The 21,586-nt window shown below is 41.0% G+C and overlaps 2 protein-coding genes across 2 annotated transcripts; both read left to right on the top strand.

The window, feature by feature from the left end:
• Positions 1 to 113: 113 nt before the first annotated feature.
• On the top strand, positions 114 to 6,621 carry dpagt1 (dolichyl-phosphate (UDP-N-acetylglucosamine) N-acetylglucosaminephosphotransferase 1 (GlcNAc-1-P transferase)). Its single transcript, XM_076274417.1, has 9 exons — positions 114 to 934; positions 1,303 to 1,423; positions 1,787 to 2,000; positions 2,779 to 2,925; positions 3,448 to 3,532; positions 4,145 to 4,333; positions 4,440 to 4,527; positions 5,651 to 5,806; positions 6,136 to 6,621. Exons 1-9 carry the CDS (start codon positions 780 to 782, stop codon positions 6,199 to 6,201), a joined length of 1,221 nt encoding a protein of 406 aa, XP_076130532.1. The 5' UTR covers positions 114 to 779; the 3' UTR covers positions 6,202 to 6,621.
• Positions 6,622 to 7,499: 878 nt separating this feature from the next.
• On the top strand, positions 7,500 to 13,481 carry hinfp (histone H4 transcription factor). The gene is made up of 11 exons (XM_076274453.1): positions 7,500 to 7,570; positions 8,055 to 8,102; positions 8,284 to 8,451; positions 8,553 to 8,779; positions 9,623 to 9,734; positions 9,835 to 9,987; positions 10,165 to 10,242; positions 10,578 to 10,698; positions 10,788 to 10,926; positions 11,281 to 11,405; positions 11,935 to 13,481. The coding sequence occupies exons 1-11, from the start codon at positions 7,558 to 7,560 to the stop codon at positions 12,293 to 12,295; spliced, it is 1,545 nt and encodes a 514-aa protein (XP_076130568.1). The 5' UTR covers positions 7,500 to 7,557; the 3' UTR covers positions 12,296 to 13,481.
• The last annotated feature ends 8,105 nt before the right edge of the window (positions 13,482 to 21,586 follow it).

The following is a 21,586-nucleotide window of genomic DNA, read 5'->3' as shown; positions in this document are numbered from 1 at the left end:
CGGACCGCTCTTGCAACCTCAAATAGGCTACAGTCCTTCTAACACCCACATTGATTCGACATTTATTATGAAATGTTTGAATAAGCGGAAGTCATCCAAAATGTTGACGGAAGTAGACGTGGAACTTTGTCCTGGTTCACGACGAGTTGGGATAGAAACACAATGCTGTCAAACAGATTGTCTGTTATTGATAATTAGTTTGTTGTAAAAGTTTTTTGTAACATGTAGCCATTGCCATACAGTTCGGTTTGTTAAATATTAGATAGCAAACTAACTCGTTTTATCAAACGTTTAACGTAACGTTCCTACACATCGACGTTACCTACATTGCCATTCATTTCCTTTCCTACTCACCGTAACGTTTCGATAAAGTGTCATTAACATGAGTAATAATGTCATTTAACCGGAAAGCTCATAAATGAGGCTGCGTTGGGATTTTCCATTAGGGAAGGTTATACAATCGCCGTCGTTTCAGTTTCAGTCAGATAAACGTGGTGGGTTTCGTCTAGCTATGTTACAAATTATCTGACAACTTGCTAATGACCTACAAAAAAGCGCTGCAAGTAATAGCAATGATAATACAGGGGTACAGATGTTGTTCAGTGTTTCCCTAGGCTTTGTTCTTTTCTTGAGAAAATGTGTGACTAGCACGTGAAGTAATCTGACTGTGAAGAACAACGTCGTGTCTTCCTTGGCTCGTTCTCCAACGTAATTCTTCACAGTTATAGCTAAAATAAAACCTTTTTAGCCTAAATACCTCAATACCTTAGTAGTAGAGAATGTCTCCTATACCAGTAATCCCTCTGGTCATCAACTGTTGCATGTCTGCGCTGGGCTGCATGGCAACACTTAAGCTAATTCCAGCATTCAAGGAACATTTCATCGGAGCCAGGCTGTATGGAATGGACCTGAACAAAGTCGTAAAAAAGGAAGTGTGAGTGTCTCATCATGGTAGCAAAACACGTAGGCTATTCATTGACATTCTTCTCCCATTAATGACTAACGGTTTATAATAGTAATGTTGTGCGCAGAATACATTGAACACATGAAAGACATTGAAACATTTCGTTTGGTCTTAAAACGAGCAATAGGCTACTTGTTTAAATAGGGTAAACTTAAGCCTTAAGCCATTTCTAAAGGACTTGTGTCTTTTTTGATCTGTGTCATGAGATGACAACACCTACTGTCATCTATGCTGGATTGGATGACCTTGCAATGTCGTTGTGTGGTGTGTGGTGTCCTGTTGCTCAGGTTAAATATTTTGCTATGTCTGAAATAGATTGTCATCCATCTCCCCCTCAGCCCAGAGTCCCAAGGTGTGATCAGTGGGACGGTCTTCCTCATCATCTCTTTCTGCTTCATCCCAGTGCCCTTCCTCAGCTGCTTCGTTGGGGAGAAGTGTCAAGGCTTTCCACACAACGAGGTGAGCTACGTTTAACAGAAGTGGAATATTTCAATCCAAGACTGCTGAATCTATACATATCTGCTGCACCTATACCTATTATGTGGTCAGAGGGAGGAATGCATGGAAAGGAGGAGTGAGGAGATGGCCAAAAAGTGCCAAAAAACATAAACTATTGTACATGGATGACTCCTCAGTTTGTTGACGATCCAACTTAACCAACTTCATTGATTATTTTTATTTCTCGTTTTATTAATATATTTGTAAACCCTACTGTCACTGTAATCAGTACATTTTCTGATTGTTCAGTACAGTTCTGATTGTAACTCTAATGTCTTAGACAAGTGAATTCACACTGTTGTCTTTGTGTCTTTCCTGGATCAGTTTGTGCAGTTTATCGGTGCGCTCTTGGCCATATGCTGCATGATATTCCTGGGCTTTGCTGATGATGTACTGAATCTACGATGGCGACACAAGCTCCTGCTGCCTACGATGGCCTCTCTGCCTCTCCTCATGGTCTATTTCACCAACTTTGGCAACACTGTGATTGTCGTGCCCAAGCCCTTCCGAGTCTTGCTGGGGTTGCATCTGGATCTGGGTTAGTTTCTGCTTGTGGTCACTTTCTATTCCAGAATGGCTGGTCTCTGTCTCTATCAGGCTATTTGGATGGCCAAGTTATTGCCCTGTACTGCTGTATTCACTGGAACAGTTTCTTAACTGGTCTGGCTTTGGGACCCATTTAACTTCCCATGGACATTAAGTCGCGACCCATATTTTAGTGTTCAAGCCAACTGATGTGGTGAGCTGTGGTAAGATGCGCAAAGTGCCTGTACTTGTTTGGAACGTGCTGATGTTAGGCACATTTATGAAGTTCTGAACTCCTGTGTAGCCTTTCAAAGTACTCAACAGGTTTGTCTTTGACAGTAGGATGCTTTGTTTCCATGTGCCGTTTTTTATTTGATGGTTTCATGCTGCCAGCAATTCACTGCACACCACACACTGGGGTTTTTGTCCTCAACATAAGTGAATACATTCTTCATATATGCAGGGTCATTTTACAGCTAAAATGATGTCTAACATGACCTGTCACATAATGATTGTCTATGTCAATGGCAACGACTGGCATATTAATAAAGTCTATTAAAATAATGGTCCGACATCAGATCTGATAGGGTAGCATTTTAAATGGGTGATTATTTTTTCTTTAACCACCCACTTTTGGGTCCCGACCCACCAGTTAAGAAACACTACTAGAGCACAGGACATTGATGAAGATGACAGGATGCTATGTGCCTTATAATGCTATTCTGTGATTTGTTTTCATGAAGAATATGCATATATTATATATAATTTTGTTTTTGTATGTTTGTGCACAGGGATTCTATACTATGTATACATGGGCATGCTGGCTGTATTTTGTACCAACGCCATCAACATCCTGGCTGGGATCAACGGAATAGAATCAGGACAGGCCCTCTTCATCTCTGGGTCCATCATCATATTTAACTTGTTAGAACTCAATGGTTAGCAAGTGTTTTCCTTATTTTCATAGCAATCATTGGGAATATCTGAAACCTCCAGATCATTAATTTGTGTGTGAATGGTAAAGTGAAAAGAAATGGGGGCAGCCGTGGCCTACTGGTTAGCGCTTCGGACTTGTGACTGGAGGGTTGCCGGTTCAAACCCCAACCAGTAGAAAAGCGGCTGAAGTGCCCTTGAGCAAGGCAACTAACCCCTCACTGCTCCCCGAGCGCCGCTGTTGTTGCAGGCAGCTCACTGCGCTGGGATTAGTGTGTGCTTCACCTCACTGTGTTTTCACTGTGTTTTCACTGTGTGCTGAGTGTGTTTCACTAATTCACGGATTGGGATAAATGCAGAGACCAAATTTCCCTCAAGGGATCAAAAGAGTATATACTATACTATACTATACTATACTATACTATACTATACTAAAGGTTAAATACATGCATGTATGTATTTGTACTATTTGAATGAGAAAAGAATCTTAATCTACCATAATTGTAGGTGATTTTTCTTTCTCTCAGGAGACTACCAAGATGACCATGTTTTCTCCCTGTATTTCATGATTCCTTTCTTCTTCACCACATTGGCACTTTTCTACCACAACTGGTAAGCCTGCTTTGATTTTCCACAACCCAACTTAAGGCAGCTCTTAGCAGTATATGACTCAGAATAACATCATCAAATCAGATTCTGAAGGCATGGCCATGAGAGACGGAACAGCCATCATAATGTGTGGTTTCGCTGGGTGCACTAAACTAGGAACATTTCCAAGAACTTCTTTACAGCACCAATAAATGAGTATTAACAATTAACCCTGTCCTTATGAATTCAATATGACTTTGGCTTGTCGTTGCCACAGTTGTGTTTACCTGAGAAGGTACCACTGGACACGAGAATCCATTTTAGCCCTGCATAGACCCTTTCAATCTGTTCCCAGAGGATTTCCGGTTGGAATGTTCAAAACCACTGCAGATACTTTCAAATGAAAATGAATCAGACTTTAGCGTAATACTATACATAATGTTGACTTTAAAACTTGTTTTTTAAAATGTTGTTTGTCAAAAAGTTACCATTAGCTTACTATTGTTTTTAGTGCCACAGGAAATGCCTTAGGAACTCGCATGTTTGTTTATGCAGTTGAAAGGGTCTATAAACTAAATGTCCTGAGTGGTTTGTGTCATATGTTTATCACGGGTTCCTTATGTTGTTGTTTCCCAGGTACCCCTCATCCGTGTTTGTTGGAGACACATTTTGTTACTTTGCCGGGATGACGTTTGCAGTGGTGGGCATCCTGGGTCACTTCAGCAAGACCATGCTGCTCTTCTTTATCCCCCAGGTCATCAACTTCATTTATTCCCTGCCTCAGCTCTTTCACATAGTGCCCTGCCCACGACACCGGCTCCCCAGGTGACAGAGCTGCACTGTTCATTTCAGCCTCTAATTAATTTATTCTCAAATGTTCAAGTACTGATCGCTCTCTTATTTGCCTTATCTGACTTGATCTTCTTGGTAGGCTGAATCAAGACACAGGGAAGCTTGGAATGAGCTACTCAAAATTCAAAAAGAAGGACCTCTCCAAATTAGGACAGTTGATTGTCAAGGTAATCTTCACCTGCTTGTATTAACATAATTTCATTACTAAGGATCCTAGCTGTGAACTGAAGTCCAGGAACATTACTTTACATTGTTATCATAATCCCAATACTTCAAAAAGGTTACACTGATTCAGTAGCCTGGGTGCCATTCCGAACTTAGTCCCGCCCACAACATTTGAGGTCGGGAAGTTCGGTCTGGCATTGTTCCATTGTGGTGGAAGTATGCTCGCCCTATATCGGGCGGACCAATCAAATCAGGCTTTACGATGATGGACAGGTGAGCAACAGCGCCTGGTCTATCACGTCATCTGAGTACGCTTTGATTAGGCTTATGTTTGAAACAAAAACACTGTGGCTAGAAGGATACATGGTTTTTAAGACCCTATATGGAAAATTAATATTATTTAATGAGGTTGTATCACTGAAAACTGGCGGTGGTAGTGTAGTGGTTAAGGAGCTGGGCTAGCGTGCAGTAGCCTGAAAGTTGTCGGTTCAATTCCCGGCTTCCACTGTTGTGCCCTTGAGCAAGGCACTTAACCCCAAGTTGCTCCGGGGACAATGTAATCTCTTGTAATATAGCTGTCAAGTCACAAGTCACTTTGGTCAAGAAGTGTCTGCTAAATGTAATGTAATGTAATGAAAACGATTATTTCTGAAAACTTTGGCCAAAGTTGAGATGTGGAAAAACTGGTTTCAAAACAGCGCTGTTGCATTGCGACATGTTCCCTCGTTCGTTTGAAATCTCTGATTGACCACCTGTTCGAGGGATTTGCGACAGCCTTTCCCAGCTGTTTAACATGTTTGTAGCATATCACTGTTCAACAAAATTATTTTAAAAAACGGAGGGGATATAGGAGAAGAAGGATGGTTCGTGTGTTTTCTTCCTACACCTCACGGTAAGCTATTTTGTTGCTCTGATTGGTTAGGTCTATCCAATTGAGTGCAGAGGCATTCCCCCCCTGTATCGGTTGAAACACGCCCCATAATTACGTCCCAATGGAGCAGTATCAGACTCATATTCTGACTAGAATTGAGTATGACTACGTCAGGCTACTGATTCAGTACAATATACTGTACATCTTCCAGTTAGTGGTGCTAAATTAGTTGTATTTTTTTCCTCCTCCTGTAGGTGGCAGAGATGTTATGGTTACTGGATGTGCAGCACTCCTCAGATGGTGATGACGAGTTTATTGAGTGTAACAACATGACTCTGATTAATCTGGTGCTGAAGATCCTGGGGCCAACCCATGAGAGGAATCTCACTGCCATAATGTTACTGATACAGGTGTGTACTCAAATTGGGATGTGGGCCTCTAAAATCTCTATTTATATGAGCGTACGTTGCCGGAGCTGTCTGAATGTCCTGTCTCTCTCTGTCTCTCCCTCACACACACACTCACACACACACACACACTCTCACACACACACATAGTGGAGGGAACTGCCTCTGTTGCCCACTGGGTTGCTATGTTAATGTTATTGTGTCAAATTTCACAAAGTCCCAAAGTCACAAATGTTGACTGCATGTGGATTTCCACACCAGTGGTAGCTATTCTGTGTGGCTGTTGTCTAGCTAATACCAAATGAAGTTATTTGTGTCTTCCCTCCAAACAGGTATTGGGAAGTATTACAGCATTTGGAATTCGTTATCACTTGGTTCGGCTGTTCTACGATGTTTAGATGTCGGCGCAATTGAAATTGTGGACACTATGGACTATGAGGACAGCAGTCATCCCACAAAGGCCTCTCTGGATGCTTTTGTTTTGATTCAAAGAAGAACTGAGAAATAGCAATTCTAAGAACCAGCCTGGTGAACAATGGCAGTGTGGCATTTAGTGAAATTAGCCATGCAGTATAACAAGTCAGTGAAGGTGGGAACATGCATAAAACATGAAGTGGGAAAACGCTTTTGTAAAGAAAATTATATTTCTTTTAAGCGATTTGTTATCTCAAAATACACTGAAAATGTATATGGATTTTCTCAAAGGTGTCTGAACCCCCTTTATATGTAGGGGTTTGACAATTTGACACTGGAGGAATTTGCCTGTTGGGATGTAAATACAACTTCCAAACCAAATAAATGTGCTCTGAACAATATAATTTCAAATTTTATTTCATATTTATCGATCATTGCTTATCATATTCAAACGTAGCTTTGTCTCATGTAGCCAGTGGTAAAATTTGATTCAAGGGGAATACAAATTGACATAGAATAGACAGATAATTCCAGAAACATCTCTCATTCCATCCCTAATGCAGTGAATAGGCTATTGGTTATACTGTGCATGAACATGCAACTAGAACTGTCAAGTGGATGGACAGTTAAACAATCAGTGGTAAAGGTAAAAATAATTGGTCAAAATAACATGAACATCTCATGACCTCATGTTTATTAATCATTAATGACCATGAGATAATTGTGACTCATTATGTAATAAGAATTACTGATTGTCTACCTCATACTTTTATATTTTCTAGGTCACAATAATGACTTTGTATAGGCCTATGTCATAATTATGGTTTATTATGTCATAAGAATGATTTTCAGGCACATCATAATGAGGTACCATCTCATTGAAATCCCAATAATGTCATAATTATGACTTCCTATGTCATAATATTTTGTTTCTCTTTCACAATATGAAACATGAAACAGCAGAAAATACAGCCTTGACACCCACAATGATGGCTTTTTATCCCTGACTGTATAGAACTGGACAACGGATGACAGTCAATGTTTTATCCCATATAACTTGCAAAGCATAGACATTTACATGTGTTTAAGGACCGTTTCACAAGCTTTGCCACTAAAATAAGGGAAATCAGTTTTCCTGAATGATCAATTCTACGGTGATCTGGACCTGACAGTGTCATGCACTGACATACATTACACTGCACAGAGTGGGCTAGAATCAGAAAACGCGACTAAGTAAACTATATTTGTCCTTAGCAGGGTACTGTACTATATCGATGCTTTACGGCAGTCTTTACGACCAGTAAAACAAACCTGAAGGCTAAACCAAAACAGTTATTTTAATGCTAAGAAAAGGTAACTTTGCAAAGGCAGTGTTCATAACATTGTTAGTACGAAATGTGTGATTAATGACCGTAATAAAGTTGGTCAAGTCAGTAAAGTGTGTTCTATTTCAACCCATTTTTGACGGTTCAGTCTTTAGCTAACGTTATGGTGCTGCTGTTGTGGACAAAAATACAAGGAAATCTAGGATAGCTAACAATATTATGAACATGACTCACAGGTTGTGAACACGAATAATATGTATCTACCATTATGTATTAGTCTAATTGGCTCCTGTTACTGTGTAACTTAAATACGTATCAACAAGCTTGCTCTGAACTGAAGGGAAAATATCAAATTATAATTTCCTTGATGTTGTATTTGATCTCACTTCAAGTAGCCTCATGTGTCTTATGTGTTATCGTGAGGATGTAATAGCGGCATAGTACATCAGTGTGGTACTAGCAGAGAAACACTGAAGACTCATTACTAACGTTAACGTTACTGACTGCAATAGATCCACCAGAAATCGCCAACAACTTTGAGCAAATCTTCACAGACCAAGGTGAGTAATCAAAAGTGATTGCTGAATATGATGCGTTGCGTCTAAAGACACGATCAAATAATCTATCCCTTTAGCTCCCAACGAACCATTGTTTCAAAGTCTCCACCAGACTTAGCTGATGTTACAACTGATGTAGCTGCATCTTCTGTGCCTTCATCATGTGTTTTCATCATGATTCCAGTCATGGCCCCTTCCAACAAACGCACTCGCAGAGAGGACTCCTCTTTGGTGCTCACGTGCGAGTGGGCATCCTGCAAAGAGACCTTCACTCAAATGCAAGAGTTTTGCAAGCACGTGGAGAAACACCACGCAATGTCAACAGAGGACATGGACACTGAAGACGATGTGGGTAAGGAAACATGGATAGGCCACTCTCCCTCCCACAAGTACAGTTTCATTGGCATTTTAGACAATACATTGATTTGTTCATACTTTTTGTGTTTAATGCAGATGAGCATGTGTGTCAGTGGAGAGACTGTGGCTTCTGTTCAGTGGAGAGTGCGGCAGAGTTACAGAGACATTTGTTCTTCCACTGCTACCACACCAAGCTGAAGCAGTGGGGACTCAATATCCTTCAGGCTCACCCTGACATGGGCACTTGTTCCGTGGGCCTCCACAACCGCAACATAATACCCGAGATCACTGACAACTTTATTTGCTCCTGGGAGCATTGTGAGGTGAGCTCGTAGGATTTTGTCCTTTTTCAAACAGAGAACATTTTAAGTACAAGTATATATACTCTTTTGATCCTGTGAGGGCACTTGTTCCGTGGGCCTCCAAATTTGGTCTCTGCATTTATCCCAACCCGTGAATTAGTGAAACACACTCAGCACACAGTGAACACACAGTGAGGTGAAGCACATCCTGGCGCAGTGAGCTGCCTGCTACAACAGCAGGGCTCGGGGAGCAGTGAGGGGTTAGGTGCCTTGCTCAAGGGCACTTCAGCCGTTCCTACTGGTCGGGGTTCGAACCGGCAACCCTCCGGTTACAAGTCCGAAGCGCTAACCAGTAGGCCACGGCTGCCCCACCTTAATGGTACAGTTTAAAGTGCACATGAGTGACTGTACGACAAAAGGACAAAAACCTACAAAAACAAAATGTTGCCTTTCATCTATGGCAATCCATTTGTGCCATAATTATTTATTTTGTCAACCGCTTATGTCCACTGAAGATGTGACCTAACATTTGTCTGCCTATGCAACATTCCCTTCATGACAGACGTGACAAAACGCTCAAGTCTACGCTATGTCATTTCTCACCTGACAAAACGATCGTCTGTGTCAAGTTTTAATTCCACCTCATTTTTAATCTCAAAAACTGTTGATCAGTTTGTGCCCTATTGTATCGTTTGATTCTGCTGTTGCGCATGTCGTCTTCCCTGTCGTTTGATTCTGCTGTTAATTATGTCGACTTTCCTGTGGTTTGAAAGTGATGTTGTAGGCCTACATGTCATTTGATTCTGCCATTGTTCATGTCGTCTTCCATGTCGTTTCACTGTGTTGATCTGACTCTGTTTGCAGGCCTCTATGGACAATCCCGAGTGGTTCTATCGCCATGTGGAGAACCATGCCTTGTCCCTGGACATGAAGTCCAATGGAAAGGAAGAGAATGTTCTCTGCTGTGGCTGGAAAGGTTAGCAACATATATACAGGATATCATATTACACAAATGGATAATATGATGACTACCAAATTCAACTACTATCAATCCCCATGGTTCTTTTTCTTTCTAGATTGTGAGGCCACCTTCAAGGGACGCTTTAAGTTGCGAGAGCACCTGCGGAGTCACACCCAGGAGAAGATAGTCTCGTGCCCGACCTGTGGGGGGATGTTTGCTAACAACACCAAGTTCTTTGACCACATCCGGCGGCAAACAACTATTGAGGGTATGAGCAGAACTATTGACCACTGGCTAGCCATCAGTAGTATAAGTTAACCATAAGTTAACTCTTTCTAAGATTCTAAGACCCTTTTTTAGCCATTTGCTCTATTACTTCTTGGAAATGGAGGTTCATTGAACTCTGCCTACTTACTGCTTATGTGGAGTATAATAACCTTTGCAGGCCAGAGATTCCAGTGTTCTCATTGTTCTAAGCGCTTTGCTACCGAGAGACTTCTCCGAGACCACATGAGAAACCATGGTAAGATCTGCATTACCATATGAATCAAATGACATTAACCATTATTAGTAATGTGTGTAGGAAGGAATTACTCAAGCAAAAACCTCCTGTTCCTGTTTCTTCATCAACAATATTGAGCAGGGATTACTAATAACATTATTGTATTTCACAATTTTGCACTGCTGTAAATCAAGTAGCACCTGGAACTTTATAGACAATGTAAACCATGTTTCCAAAGGCTGCAGCAGGTTTTACGATGTCATGAATGAAACTTTTTGGTTCGTCATAGCAGAGATTTAGGAAGTCCTAGATAAACAAATTTCAGGGGGTAATGGCTTCTGTTTCCCCCCTCTCAGTGAACCATTACAAATGTCCTTTTTGTGACATGACCTGCCCCTCACCGTCCTCACTCAGAAACCATATCAAGTTCCGCCACAGCAACGAGAAACCCTACCGCTGTGACTACTGCGAGTACAGGTCAGTCTGGTGAAGAGATTAGCATTACCACAGAATGGCTGACAGAGCATGGCTTGATCTTGCCTTTGTGCTCTGTGTTTATGTTTTAGCTGTAAGAACCTGATCGACCTGCGGAAACATTTTGATACACACAGTAGTGTGCCAGCCTATCAGTGCGACTATGAGGACTGTGACTACGCCACCCGCTCCATGCAGTCCATTAAGTCGCACTACAAAAGAGTGCACGAGGTCAGACACATAATGATGTTCATTTGGTGCATTTACACAGAGAGCATAGATTTACAATATGCTGAATTTTTCTTATTATGCTTTCAGACAACATGGTAAAAAACTGCCATGAAGCAAATATTGGAAATTACTGTAATTTATAAAAGACTACCTCTTTAAAGGACAATACAGCATCTGAAATAACTGTAATTTATGAAAGACTACCTCTTTGAAGGACAATACAGCATCTGAAATAACTGTCATTTATGAAAGACTCTTTAAAGGACAATACAGCATCTGAAATTACTGACATTTATAAAAGACTTCCTCTTTAAAGGACAATACAGCATCTGATTTTGGTTTTGTCTTCTGTAGGGTGATGTTGCTCCACGCTACAAGTGCCATGTGTGTGAGCAGTGCTTCACGAGAGGCAACAACCTCACAGCCCACCTGCGCAAGAAACACCAGTTCAAATGGCCATCAGGACACCCCAGATTCAGGTTCTCTTAACATCTCTGTGTAATGCTAACAAATCTGTCCCAATCGGGTCCCAAATACTGTATTGCTGCTTATTAACTGCAGGGAATTCGTCAAAACTTGCACTTATGACACTTAAATTATTTTTTGTAAGGGTTGTCTATGTAAGCTAAGACTAGGTGTCATTGAGGAATTGATTTAATTGGTAACATGTGACCTAAGCTAAAGCTAGTTAGCTGATACATTTTTGTCAATGGGAAAACTGCTAAAATTGCTATATCCTCCATATGAGAATCTCTGCTTTTACTTTCTGGGATTTGTCCACCTGTTCACTCAACTGTGTTCACTCAACTGTGTTACTAATCTTTAAATTCTGATGTCCCGTTTAATGGTCTAAATGGTTAAAGTCTCCCATTTTGGTTTACAGGTTCTTTAATGAATGACATTAGTCCTAGAGTTTAAATGGATTTTTGGGATGATATGGGTGTTTTTGTGTCTGTGTCATCTCCTGTGAAATATCACTTTGTTTCATCTTGCCCTCTCTTCTCAAAGGTACAAGGAGCACGAGGACGGCTTCATGCGACTGCAGTTGATTCGCTACGAGAGTGTGGAGCTGACCGAGCAACTGATGAGGGAGAGGCCGGCCGAGGGGGACTGCTCCGACCAGCCCGCCCAGAACGAGGGCGACGGGAGTGGCCCGCAGTCTTCCGCGGGCGGAGAGGATGTATCTGACGAAGAGGAGGAAGAGGAGGGGGACTGTGGGGCGGAGGAGAGGGTGAGGCCGGAGGAGGGGGACAACGTGCTCCTGGTCATGCTGAAGGGAAGCTCTCCGGAGGCCCAGGCAGCGGAGGAGGACACGGTGATGAGGCGGCTGCAGGACACAGCACAGCAGCTGGGCATGGAGGTGGTGTGAGGTGCCGGAGGCTGGGTTATGAAGGCGGCAGACCCAGCGTTTCACTGTGGTCATTGCCTTTTTTGGATTTGTCCAGATGGTTTGATCTCCACTTGAAGTGGCAAGTGAGTGAGTGATGCAAATTCTATTGAAAGCAGTTGGATCAATCACTAGACTACAACTATAGATGACTGATTTGCTGGCCAGAGCATGCAGACTGAGCTTTTCTCTGGTGAGGTGAGTGACTATAATATGATCTCTACAGACACAGAGTTGAGATTCGGGTTTGGCAGTCCCAAGCTAGGACCACTGTTCCAAGGCTCAATAAGGAAGGCTCATGGGAAGTATCGGCTCCTCACTTCTCTGGGATGCAGAGGTTGCATTATCAGCAGTCAGAATCTGGAATGTCCAACTGCTTCTTTGTCCTTTTTTTTGGTGAAAAAGGTGCTTGACTTAATTGACTGAAGACATTCTGCTCCCATGGAAGCTCAGGTCTTCTGTAAGAGTTAATGGTTCCAGTAGGGCGCAGCATCTGAAGCTCTGGTCCTCAGCAGCTTACTCAGCTCATAGCTTCCACAGCTTTCGTCAGTTCTTGATGAGTTTATCAATTCTTCCTTTTGCCTCTCTCACAGAAGAATACTTATTGATGGACTGTTTGAAGTGACACTAGTTCCTATTGTTCTAAATTGTTCATTTTTTTTAGCTTTTTTAGCTAATGTTCTTGGCAATTATAAGCCAGCAGTTTTCCAAAGGCACTTGGTTGGCATGGGTTTGATGTGTAAATATGTTGAAGAAAATTGCACTTATACAAGAGAATAAGCGATTTGTGTGCACTTGAAGTGATTTTCAGCCATTTTCTGATTTTTTAAACAGTGTTTGATGTTTGGTTGAATTGGTTCCAATTCCATTTAATTCCCCCCAGTCAAAAGTGGAAGACCATAGAGTAAAGGTTATAGTGGGACTCAAACTCATTTATGTTTTAACTCCACTGTGACGAAATGATAATGTGAATCTGGCCATGTATGCCTCCAACATCTGTTACTGATGAGGTGTTTTGGTTTTTGCTCAATGTATAATACAGTTATTACATCACCGTTATGTGGAAGTATTTGTTTATTTATTTATTTTGTGCTAAAATAACTTTCTGAGAACCACATCAGCCTCAGAGGAGATGGAGTTGTTTTGAATAAACTCTATCTTGAACTAACTGTCATTACCCCTGTTTCATTTCATTTCATTTCATTTCATTTCATTAGAAGAGTCCACCAGGTCATCAGTGTCAGATGGATTGGCACGGATGTGAGGATGATTTGGCTGGACAAACAACAGTGAGGGAGTGTAAGAGCAAGCGAGGACGCTTTAATACTGACACTAATCCAATCGATGATCTGTACCACTAGGTCAACAGAGTGGCACTCAGGTCTTCTCCCCAGGCCTTGTATCTGTCTTTAGTCTTAGGAAATATTATATCATTTAGCATTGAAGACTATTTTTCAGAATAGCTTGAATTGCATAGGAGCTTGAAATGCAGGAGGAGCATTCATAAAACATTTTCCTAATAATTGGAATGTTATTGTTGTTGCCTTTACATTCCTTTCTATTGTTCTGCTCATGCAGGTCTTGAAGTTGAAGTAACAGTAATCTCTTGAGAGTCATTCTGTTTAGCTGCCTTGTTCCAGTTGTCTGCCGGTTATGCCGGTGGTGTTGTCGCTGGAGGAAAGGATTAGCCAGGCCTTGGGGCTTAGTGTAAATAGCCCTCTCTCCATGTTGGAGAGATCATTCCCACAAATCCCAAGCGGGAGAATTCCTGAGGAAAATAAACACCTTAAATCACCACATTAACTGTTTTTGGCTTGTGATCTGGTGACCTCAACAAGGGATTTTCAAACTCATTTTTCAATCCGTTCTCTTTGGATGATAATCTAATGTTCTTAGAGCCGGTTTCACCACACTTCACAGAGACTAAAAAACAAGCCATGTGCCAGGATGAAGAGTTGACGAGTGAGGTTGCCCTCTCGCAGTGACGCTACGATCGGGCACTATGAGGCTGACTGCACTTCTTCTCTTGCTGTTGGGCTCTTCATATGGAGTGGTCACCCAGGTGTCCCTTCTTGATGCAGAAGCAGAGGAGGAAGCAGAACAAGGCAGTGGTAAGATATGACATTTGTAACCACCACAAGTATGCAGCAGCTGTATATTTCATCTAAAGGCAATAATGATATGAGAATGTGTACACTGCATCTGTATCTTAAAAGTCTATGAAGCAACATGCACTGTCAGCTTTACCAATAAACTGATGAATATTTAATATCCAATCAACTGAAGAATATTTACCAATCAATATTTACAGTTAGCTTTATCAATCAACTGATGAATATTTCGTACGTAGTAAAGTCCTATGTGTGGATAGCAGTCATATGTCAGAGTTTTAGTAAGGAGGTATGGTTGGGAGTATGTCTACTGTGTGACACAGCTGTTAAATTAATGCCGTAACTCAGGTGTAGAGCCAGAGATTGTGGCCGATACCTACTGGTCAGGCACTGCTCCGGTGTGTGTGGGAGGATGTAAGGGAAGACATCGCGAGCTGAAGAGGGATCCCTGTGGCAACTCCGACTGCTGCTGGTTTGGATACAAATCTTTCTGCCGAGGTACTGAGTTTAACATACAATAAATGCAAAAAAATACTGTATGTTTGTGCTTCAGTTTTTAATGATATTATGATACTGTGAGTATAACTATAGAGTACAAAGCTACATCCGTAACATCCCCAGTGTGTATATTAGCTCATTGTAATGTTTACTATAATTAGACATTAGACATGCAAATGACAATCATGTAAGTGGCTAAGATGTCAGCTCGGTGCTACCAACATATGCCCACTGTGAATATAGCCACATTCAAGACATTTTATATCTGTCTTGTCTATACATTGACACCTGCCACTGCTCATCCCTGCCCTGGGTGTCCTGTGTCCTGCTATGCAGTAAACTGTGGTCAGCCTGATGTGGACGTGAATGGCTTTGTCTATGGGAATGACTGGTGGGTGGACTCTGTGGTGCGGTACGTCTGCCGACCTGGCTTCATGCTCATCGGTGACCCTGCACGGGCCTGCCAGTCAAACGGGAAGTGGACGGCCAAACCCTCCTGCCTCAGTAAGCCAGATATCTAGAGCTCAAGGGCAAGGAGCTCCCACTCACAGAAATGACTTGCATAGACGTGCATGTGTGTTTTCCTCTCAGTGAGCTGTATTTTAGATATAATGGTGTGTCACACCATCAGTAACACATTTGTCATCAAGCTTTTAACTTTATGCAGTTTGAAAATCTCTTTTATAACCTTTTTCATTGCCGTATACATTGCCTTTTTTGATATATATTTCTTGTATGATATTTGAAACAATAAATTGGAACAAGTCTATCTCTTATTATTGAGGCATCCTTTTGTCAATTCAACAAATCCCACCCACCTCATAGACATAGCGGTATTACCATATTACCAAGACATGACCTGGAACGGCATGATTTCTTTAATATGTAGCAGTGTCCATTTGAAGGTACTGACTGTTGTACCTAACAAGTTAAGGAAGGATGGAGCAATTCTATTGCTTCAGTGGTTCTGCTACCATTACTGTAATTTCTCCACTGTTAATCGTGGTTACTACATTGATATTGTAAACTGCAGGCCTGTAGTTTATACTTATAAGTGTGACTATACATGGCTATGGTTTTTCATGTCTCAGGGGTTTGGAAGCGTGGGTGTGTGGTTAATATTTATGTAATATTTATATAAGTATGGCCTATAGATGGGTATAATTTTGCCCATGTATTTTTTTTCTATACATGGGTATAATTTTGCCACCCCCCCCCCCCCCCCCCCCCTCCATTCTACCATACTGCTTGTTGTGTCCCTGTCCTGTCATGTCTCAGGGGTTTGTAGGCGCGGGCGGGTGGAGGTGAGTGAGCGGGAGCTGGACGGGACCTGCACCTCCTCCTGCGCCACCAAGTCCTACGAGGGCGAGCCCAAGCGAGGCTGCAGCCGCATCACCGACTGCCAGAAGAAGGAGTCGGGCTGGAAGCGCTGGTTCACCGGCTGTGACACCTGCCAGTGCGACTGCTTCATCTCCTGTGGTGAGTGATGTCTCCTCACAGACCTCAGTGGGCTAACTGCCCCTGTTATTCCTTGACTTACAGTCATTTTGTTTTGAATAACCTTGACGTTTATTATTATAATTCTTTCATCAACAAAATTTATGGCAAGTAATATGTATATAAATGTAGAAGTTAATTTTCTTTACTTTGCAAAATGGTTTTCACTTCTTTTAGCAACAGTGGGGTAGAGGATGGATCATTGTCACCACCTTAAAAACCACATAGATTGACTCGGTTTACAAGCAATACAGACTATAAAATGGACAAAGGCTTGACTACTGCATTTTATTCAACATGATGCACTGGGATATATCTCCAGCATGAATCAAGACTCTTGACTGGATGTTAACACATGGGAAGCTTCTTTGCATTCTACTCTTTGGGTCATGGGATTTGTGTAATCGATCCGATGGTGTAACTCGACAATCTAGAACTCTTCCCACATGGGATCTACATGGACTGAATCATTCATTTTTAGATTGGAGGAATTTCTCTTATGCTATATGGTACACCACAGGCATGATCATCAAGGAGCAGGAAACCTTAGAAATCCCGGGACGTCTGTGAGATTGTGAGTTCTCAATTTGCTCAGAGTTTCTGTGTGGATTAAAGACAGCTAATCTGAAACTTTAATCTTGTTACACCCTTTCACAGGACTGGCCGCGAGTGAGGGTGTTGTGTAAAAGGGGGGCCTACAATGTGGAGAAAATATTACTAGGTGTTTTTCAGATGGGGTTAGATGATGGTTACTGATGCCTGAAGTTTACTCCATCTTGCCATTACCATTTGGTGAAATTAAAGACAATGGTTTCATATGCCTTTGGAATATAACAGCCAACTCCTGCAAAAATTAAAAAGACATGTTATTATTTGCCGTCATTGCTCATGAATAGAACTCAATGCCAGTGTCATTTAAAATGTCAGATACATTGTCAGATTTTGTTTCAGGTCTGTGAGTGATTCATCTATGAAAGCCTCTCTTGTGAGTTAGTGTTGATTTTTTCCCCTGTATTACAAGACAGCTGAAGCTGACTATAAAGATGTTTTCACTAAATTATGCACAAGGTACATTTGTTACATCATTTAACATATCTATGACTGTATGTATGGGATGCCATTGCTTTGATTAATTAATGAACTATAAGTAAACATAAACCGAAACATAAATGGTACGTTTTAATTCTGGATAATAAATGGCTGTTAACTGGGATATGCTGATCCTCACAGGTGCGTTTCGGTGTACTCACCCACATCTGTTGGGTTTAGCTTTCCACTACTGTTGGACAGAATCTGCCAGTAGGTGTGATCAGCATCGTTTCCAGCCACACCGTTCACACTCTCAAGGTAATACCCGTAGTCATTATTGTATGTCACAGTGTACCTATGAACAAAAACAAAGGGACAGACGGGAGATTTAACCAAACCAGGGTACACCTGCATTCAGCATGATGCAATATCATAGTAATAGATAGCGTTAGATTTCATTACAATAGGCTACATTTTGGCATTCAGTGAACAAAGAGAAACTTTTTTTGTTATCTTGTTTATTAAGGTCATGACTTGTCTAATCCCGTCCTGAATTATAGACCATGTCTTGTTTCGACTTACTTGAAGTTCTGGTTACATTCCGTTAGTCTTTTCATAGCACCCAGGAGAACACCACCTGGCCTCATCAAGGTTTTATAATTCCCCTGTACATGTTCATTGCTGATCTTGTCTTGGACAGTGATATGGATTTCTATATCCGGGTATTGCTCTAAAGAAAAAAAAGTCATCATAATAATATATGGTTAGTTTGTAGGAAATAATGTTATGTAAAGTTAAATCATTGTTGCCATTTAAATTCAGTACCATAGTGTCAACGTTAAATGGAATACTGAGTGCCAAGACAATTGACAGTGCTCAAAATATTTTTTTTTTGTAATGTAACTGTATTTTACGGAGCCCCCGAAAGACCATGGTGGGAATTATTATTTTTTAGAGGTGGGTACGGTATTTATTTTTAGAGTCCCTTTTGTGTTCCTTGCAATACTTTTGCATTCCCTCACAAACGTTTGCACTTCCTCACAAAGTCAATGGTATTTGGTGGGAACACAAAAGTATTGCGAGAGAACGCAAAGGGTGCTCTAACAATAAATTCCCACAGATAATTCCCTCCATGGTCCTTCAGGAGTATCACCATGAACGTGTTTGTTATTTTATGCCAGTATTGCATGTGTAAGAACATAAAATTGCTTTTTCAAATGCTTTCAAGATGCAAGCCCAAACCTTTTCAAGAATACAGTTATATTTCAAATAAATTCATAAACAGATATAATTCCATGACCCCCGACACCTGGTAATGTATTGGGCTTTTATGAGAAGTATTTCTACCACAAGCTTTCACTCACCAGCTCTAATCTGGAGCCCCAGAAGCTGCACCAGAGCTGTGAAGCAGAGAACAGTGAAGAGTCTCAGAGCCATCCTGTTTATCAATAGTCTTTACTGGTGCTGTTCTTTCACTTGCAGCTGTATTCCAGCGTTTCCCCTGTAGCAAAAGATCCCAAATATCTAGGGCGTACTCTTGGTGTGTGCTGCCTTATATACACATTCGTAATCAACACAATGACTTAGCAATCTGTCCTTTTGTCAATGTCAGAACCAGGCCCTTTTATCAACTTCAGTGTTGTTTGCTTGATTCTGACAAGCTTAATCTTACTTACTTACTTACTTCCTTAAAGCTTTTATTGTCCCCTAAGGGCGATTTGGTTTGCAGCAAGACATCCATAGACAACATAGGACAAAAAGTACAACAAGAACACCCAATGGGTCAAGAAAAGCATACAGTACATGCAGATAGGCAGTGCAGTGTGTGTACAGGCAAAAAATAAAAAATAAATAAATAGAATACTATAAGAACAGGAAACACTTTCTGCTCTCCATGGAGTACCTTCATACAGCAGGAAATCATACCTCACACTGTGCACCAAAAACATCATGATGTCAGCCCAGAGCTCCAAGATCTGAATTCAATAGAGAAATGGCACTGGGAACAAATGAATGTCTATATCTATTGGTTTTAACTGCAGGGAATCTGAAGTGTGACTTAGAAGGTAGCAGCTGAAACTCAGGGTGAAGAGGATGACCATTTGCTGATAAAATAGATTCTGCCTTTTTTTGGACAAATCTACTGTACAGGTCTGATAGGCTGCTTTGCTTAGAACCTATGATTTTGCCACTGACCTTCACTATTTTGGCGAGTGAGGCTTTATCCTTTACATTCAGATTTCCATACCAGCATATAATAGAAAAAGATAAAACAGATTCAATGTATAATTTATAAAATATTCTCATAATGGTTTTATCCACACTGAATTTTGCCATTTTACGGAGGCAAAAGAGTCGCTGTTGGCCTTTCTTGCAGATATTCTCTGTGTTAAGATTAAAATTTAGCCTGTCATCAATTATGCTTCCCAGGTATTTATATGAGCCCACTACCTCTACAGGTTGATCTGTAGATTAATCTTTAATCTTAATTTTTTTAATTTTAAAAATAAACATTTTACTTGTGTAGCACCATAATGAAGTGTGTAGTAGCAGGTCTTGTGTAAAATATCTATGCATGGAATCAGGCTGTTATCAACTGCAGTGATGTTTGCTTGATTCTGACAAGCTAGCACTTTTAACATTTTGATCGATTCAAGTCAACATTTTATTTGCACAGCAATTTGCACACCACATGATTCATGGGGAAGTAAAAAATACCAGGAAGGATATTTTAAAAAACAAGTCTCTAACTTTCCCCATGTGGACGCAGCTCCGATGAGGAGGCCGAGCGACTGGGCCACTAGAGCAGTGGAGGTGGACAGGGCCATGAAGAGCAGATACCTGGCGGTCTCCGGGGGCTGCTCGGTTTGTAGGGGGGTGCAGTCAGTATTCAGCAATTGTGAGAACATCTGGAATCAAATGCTAGAACCCTAGATTTCCAGACATTCCACATAACAAACTAGTCAAAACATCTAAGAAACCACAGACAAGCTGTGTCCTAGCCCTACAAAGCCAGAGCAGTATCTGCAAAAATGCCAAACTGAGAAAAACAGCTTTTTGTGTTTTTCTTACACCAAGTATAAGCATCAAATTCTATTCAACAACAAGGGGTATAATTAGATAGGTCAAAGTGAGGTGAATATTAAACATTTTATTTTTTGACATTTAGGCAAAATTTGGTAGTTTTATAGGCTATACTGCACTTTGCCTTTGCATTACTGCTTATACTTACATGGCCATACAATAACATTTTGCAGTAAGTGTAGCAAGTGATCATAATCACTCAGTTTTTATATTAATTGAGGAGGTACTTACTACTGTACATTGTTAGTGAAGATATGCTGCTTGATGCTTTAACAATGGCACAACTCTGTCATTTATAAGCATTTATGTAAAAATGGAACAAAATCAATCGGGTATTCTTGTAGACTTTCATGTCAAGCAATATTGCATTGCTGCACACCAAAACCTAACCTTTGACACCTTTGCACACTGCTGCTTATATTTGTTTAAAGTATATGTTAATTACTTTTTGTAAAATCTGACTGTGTTTTTGTAAAATCTGATTGTGAGACTATCATGATAGACACCTAATGTGTGTGTGAGTGCGAATGGTAGTGTGCCTTTTTAGAAGAAAGTCCACGGCCTTTTTTTAGTCCCAGTCTGTCCCTGTACACAAACACACACACACACACACACACACACACACACACACACACACAGCCTATTAGAGTAAGGGCAAGTGAAACCAAGGCAGAATGCAGTAATGGCAAGTGAAATCAAGGCAGTAAGGGCAGAAAGGGCTACTTTTCTATACAAACTGAAAACTAAAAATGTAAATTTAGCTAAGAAATGTATTAGGTAGCCATATGAAATTTTAACAGATTGAATAGCAGAAATTCCTCCCCTCCCCAGCAGACAGGTCACTCACTCATGGGTGTTTTCAGGTCTTTGCCCACAGGTTAGAAACAATGACAAACGGTCACATAATATCCTAGAAATGTTTAAAATGGTGTAGGTCAATGTGAAGCTGACAGTCTCAAGGCATTTGGATGAAACTCCCAGAGCAAACAAAAAATAATGCTATATTCAGCCAGAAAAGCCCTGCTGAAATTACCTTTCTGTCTTATCCCCTATT

The sequence above is a fragment of the Alosa pseudoharengus genome, unplaced genomic scaffold, assembly GCF_046254945.1.
Source record: "Alosa pseudoharengus isolate Yale_2024_CS ecotype anadromous, Long Island Sound unplaced genomic scaffold, YU_APseudo_1.1 YU_APseudo_1.1_scf_8, whole genome shotgun sequence".
Taxonomy (NCBI): domain Eukaryota; kingdom Metazoa; phylum Chordata; class Actinopteri; order Clupeiformes; family Clupeidae; genus Alosa; species Alosa pseudoharengus.
Note: the sequence above shows the minus strand (reverse complement) of the source record. Positions and strands in the feature narration are given on the sequence as shown.

Coding starts and splice junctions, on each gene's coding strand:
- dpagt1 (XM_076274417.1), top strand. CDS start 780: ATGTCTCCTATACCAGTAATCCCTCTGGTCATCAACTGTTGCATGTCT. Junction 935..1,302: donor AAAGTCGTAAAAAAGGAAGT/GTGAGTGTCTCA, acceptor TCTCCCCCTCAG/CCCAGAGTCCCAAGGTGTGA. Junction 3,533..4,144: donor GCACTTTTCTACCACAACTG/GTAAGCCTGCTT, acceptor GTTGTTTCCCAG/GTACCCCTCATCCGTGTTTG.
- hinfp (XM_076274453.1), top strand. Junction 8,452..8,552: donor GGACACTGAAGACGATGTGG/GTAAGGAAACAT, acceptor TGTTTAATGCAG/ATGAGCATGTGTGTCAGTGG. Junction 9,988..10,164: donor GCGGCAAACAACTATTGAGG/GTATGAGCAGAA, acceptor TAACCTTTGCAG/GCCAGAGATTCCAGTGTTCT.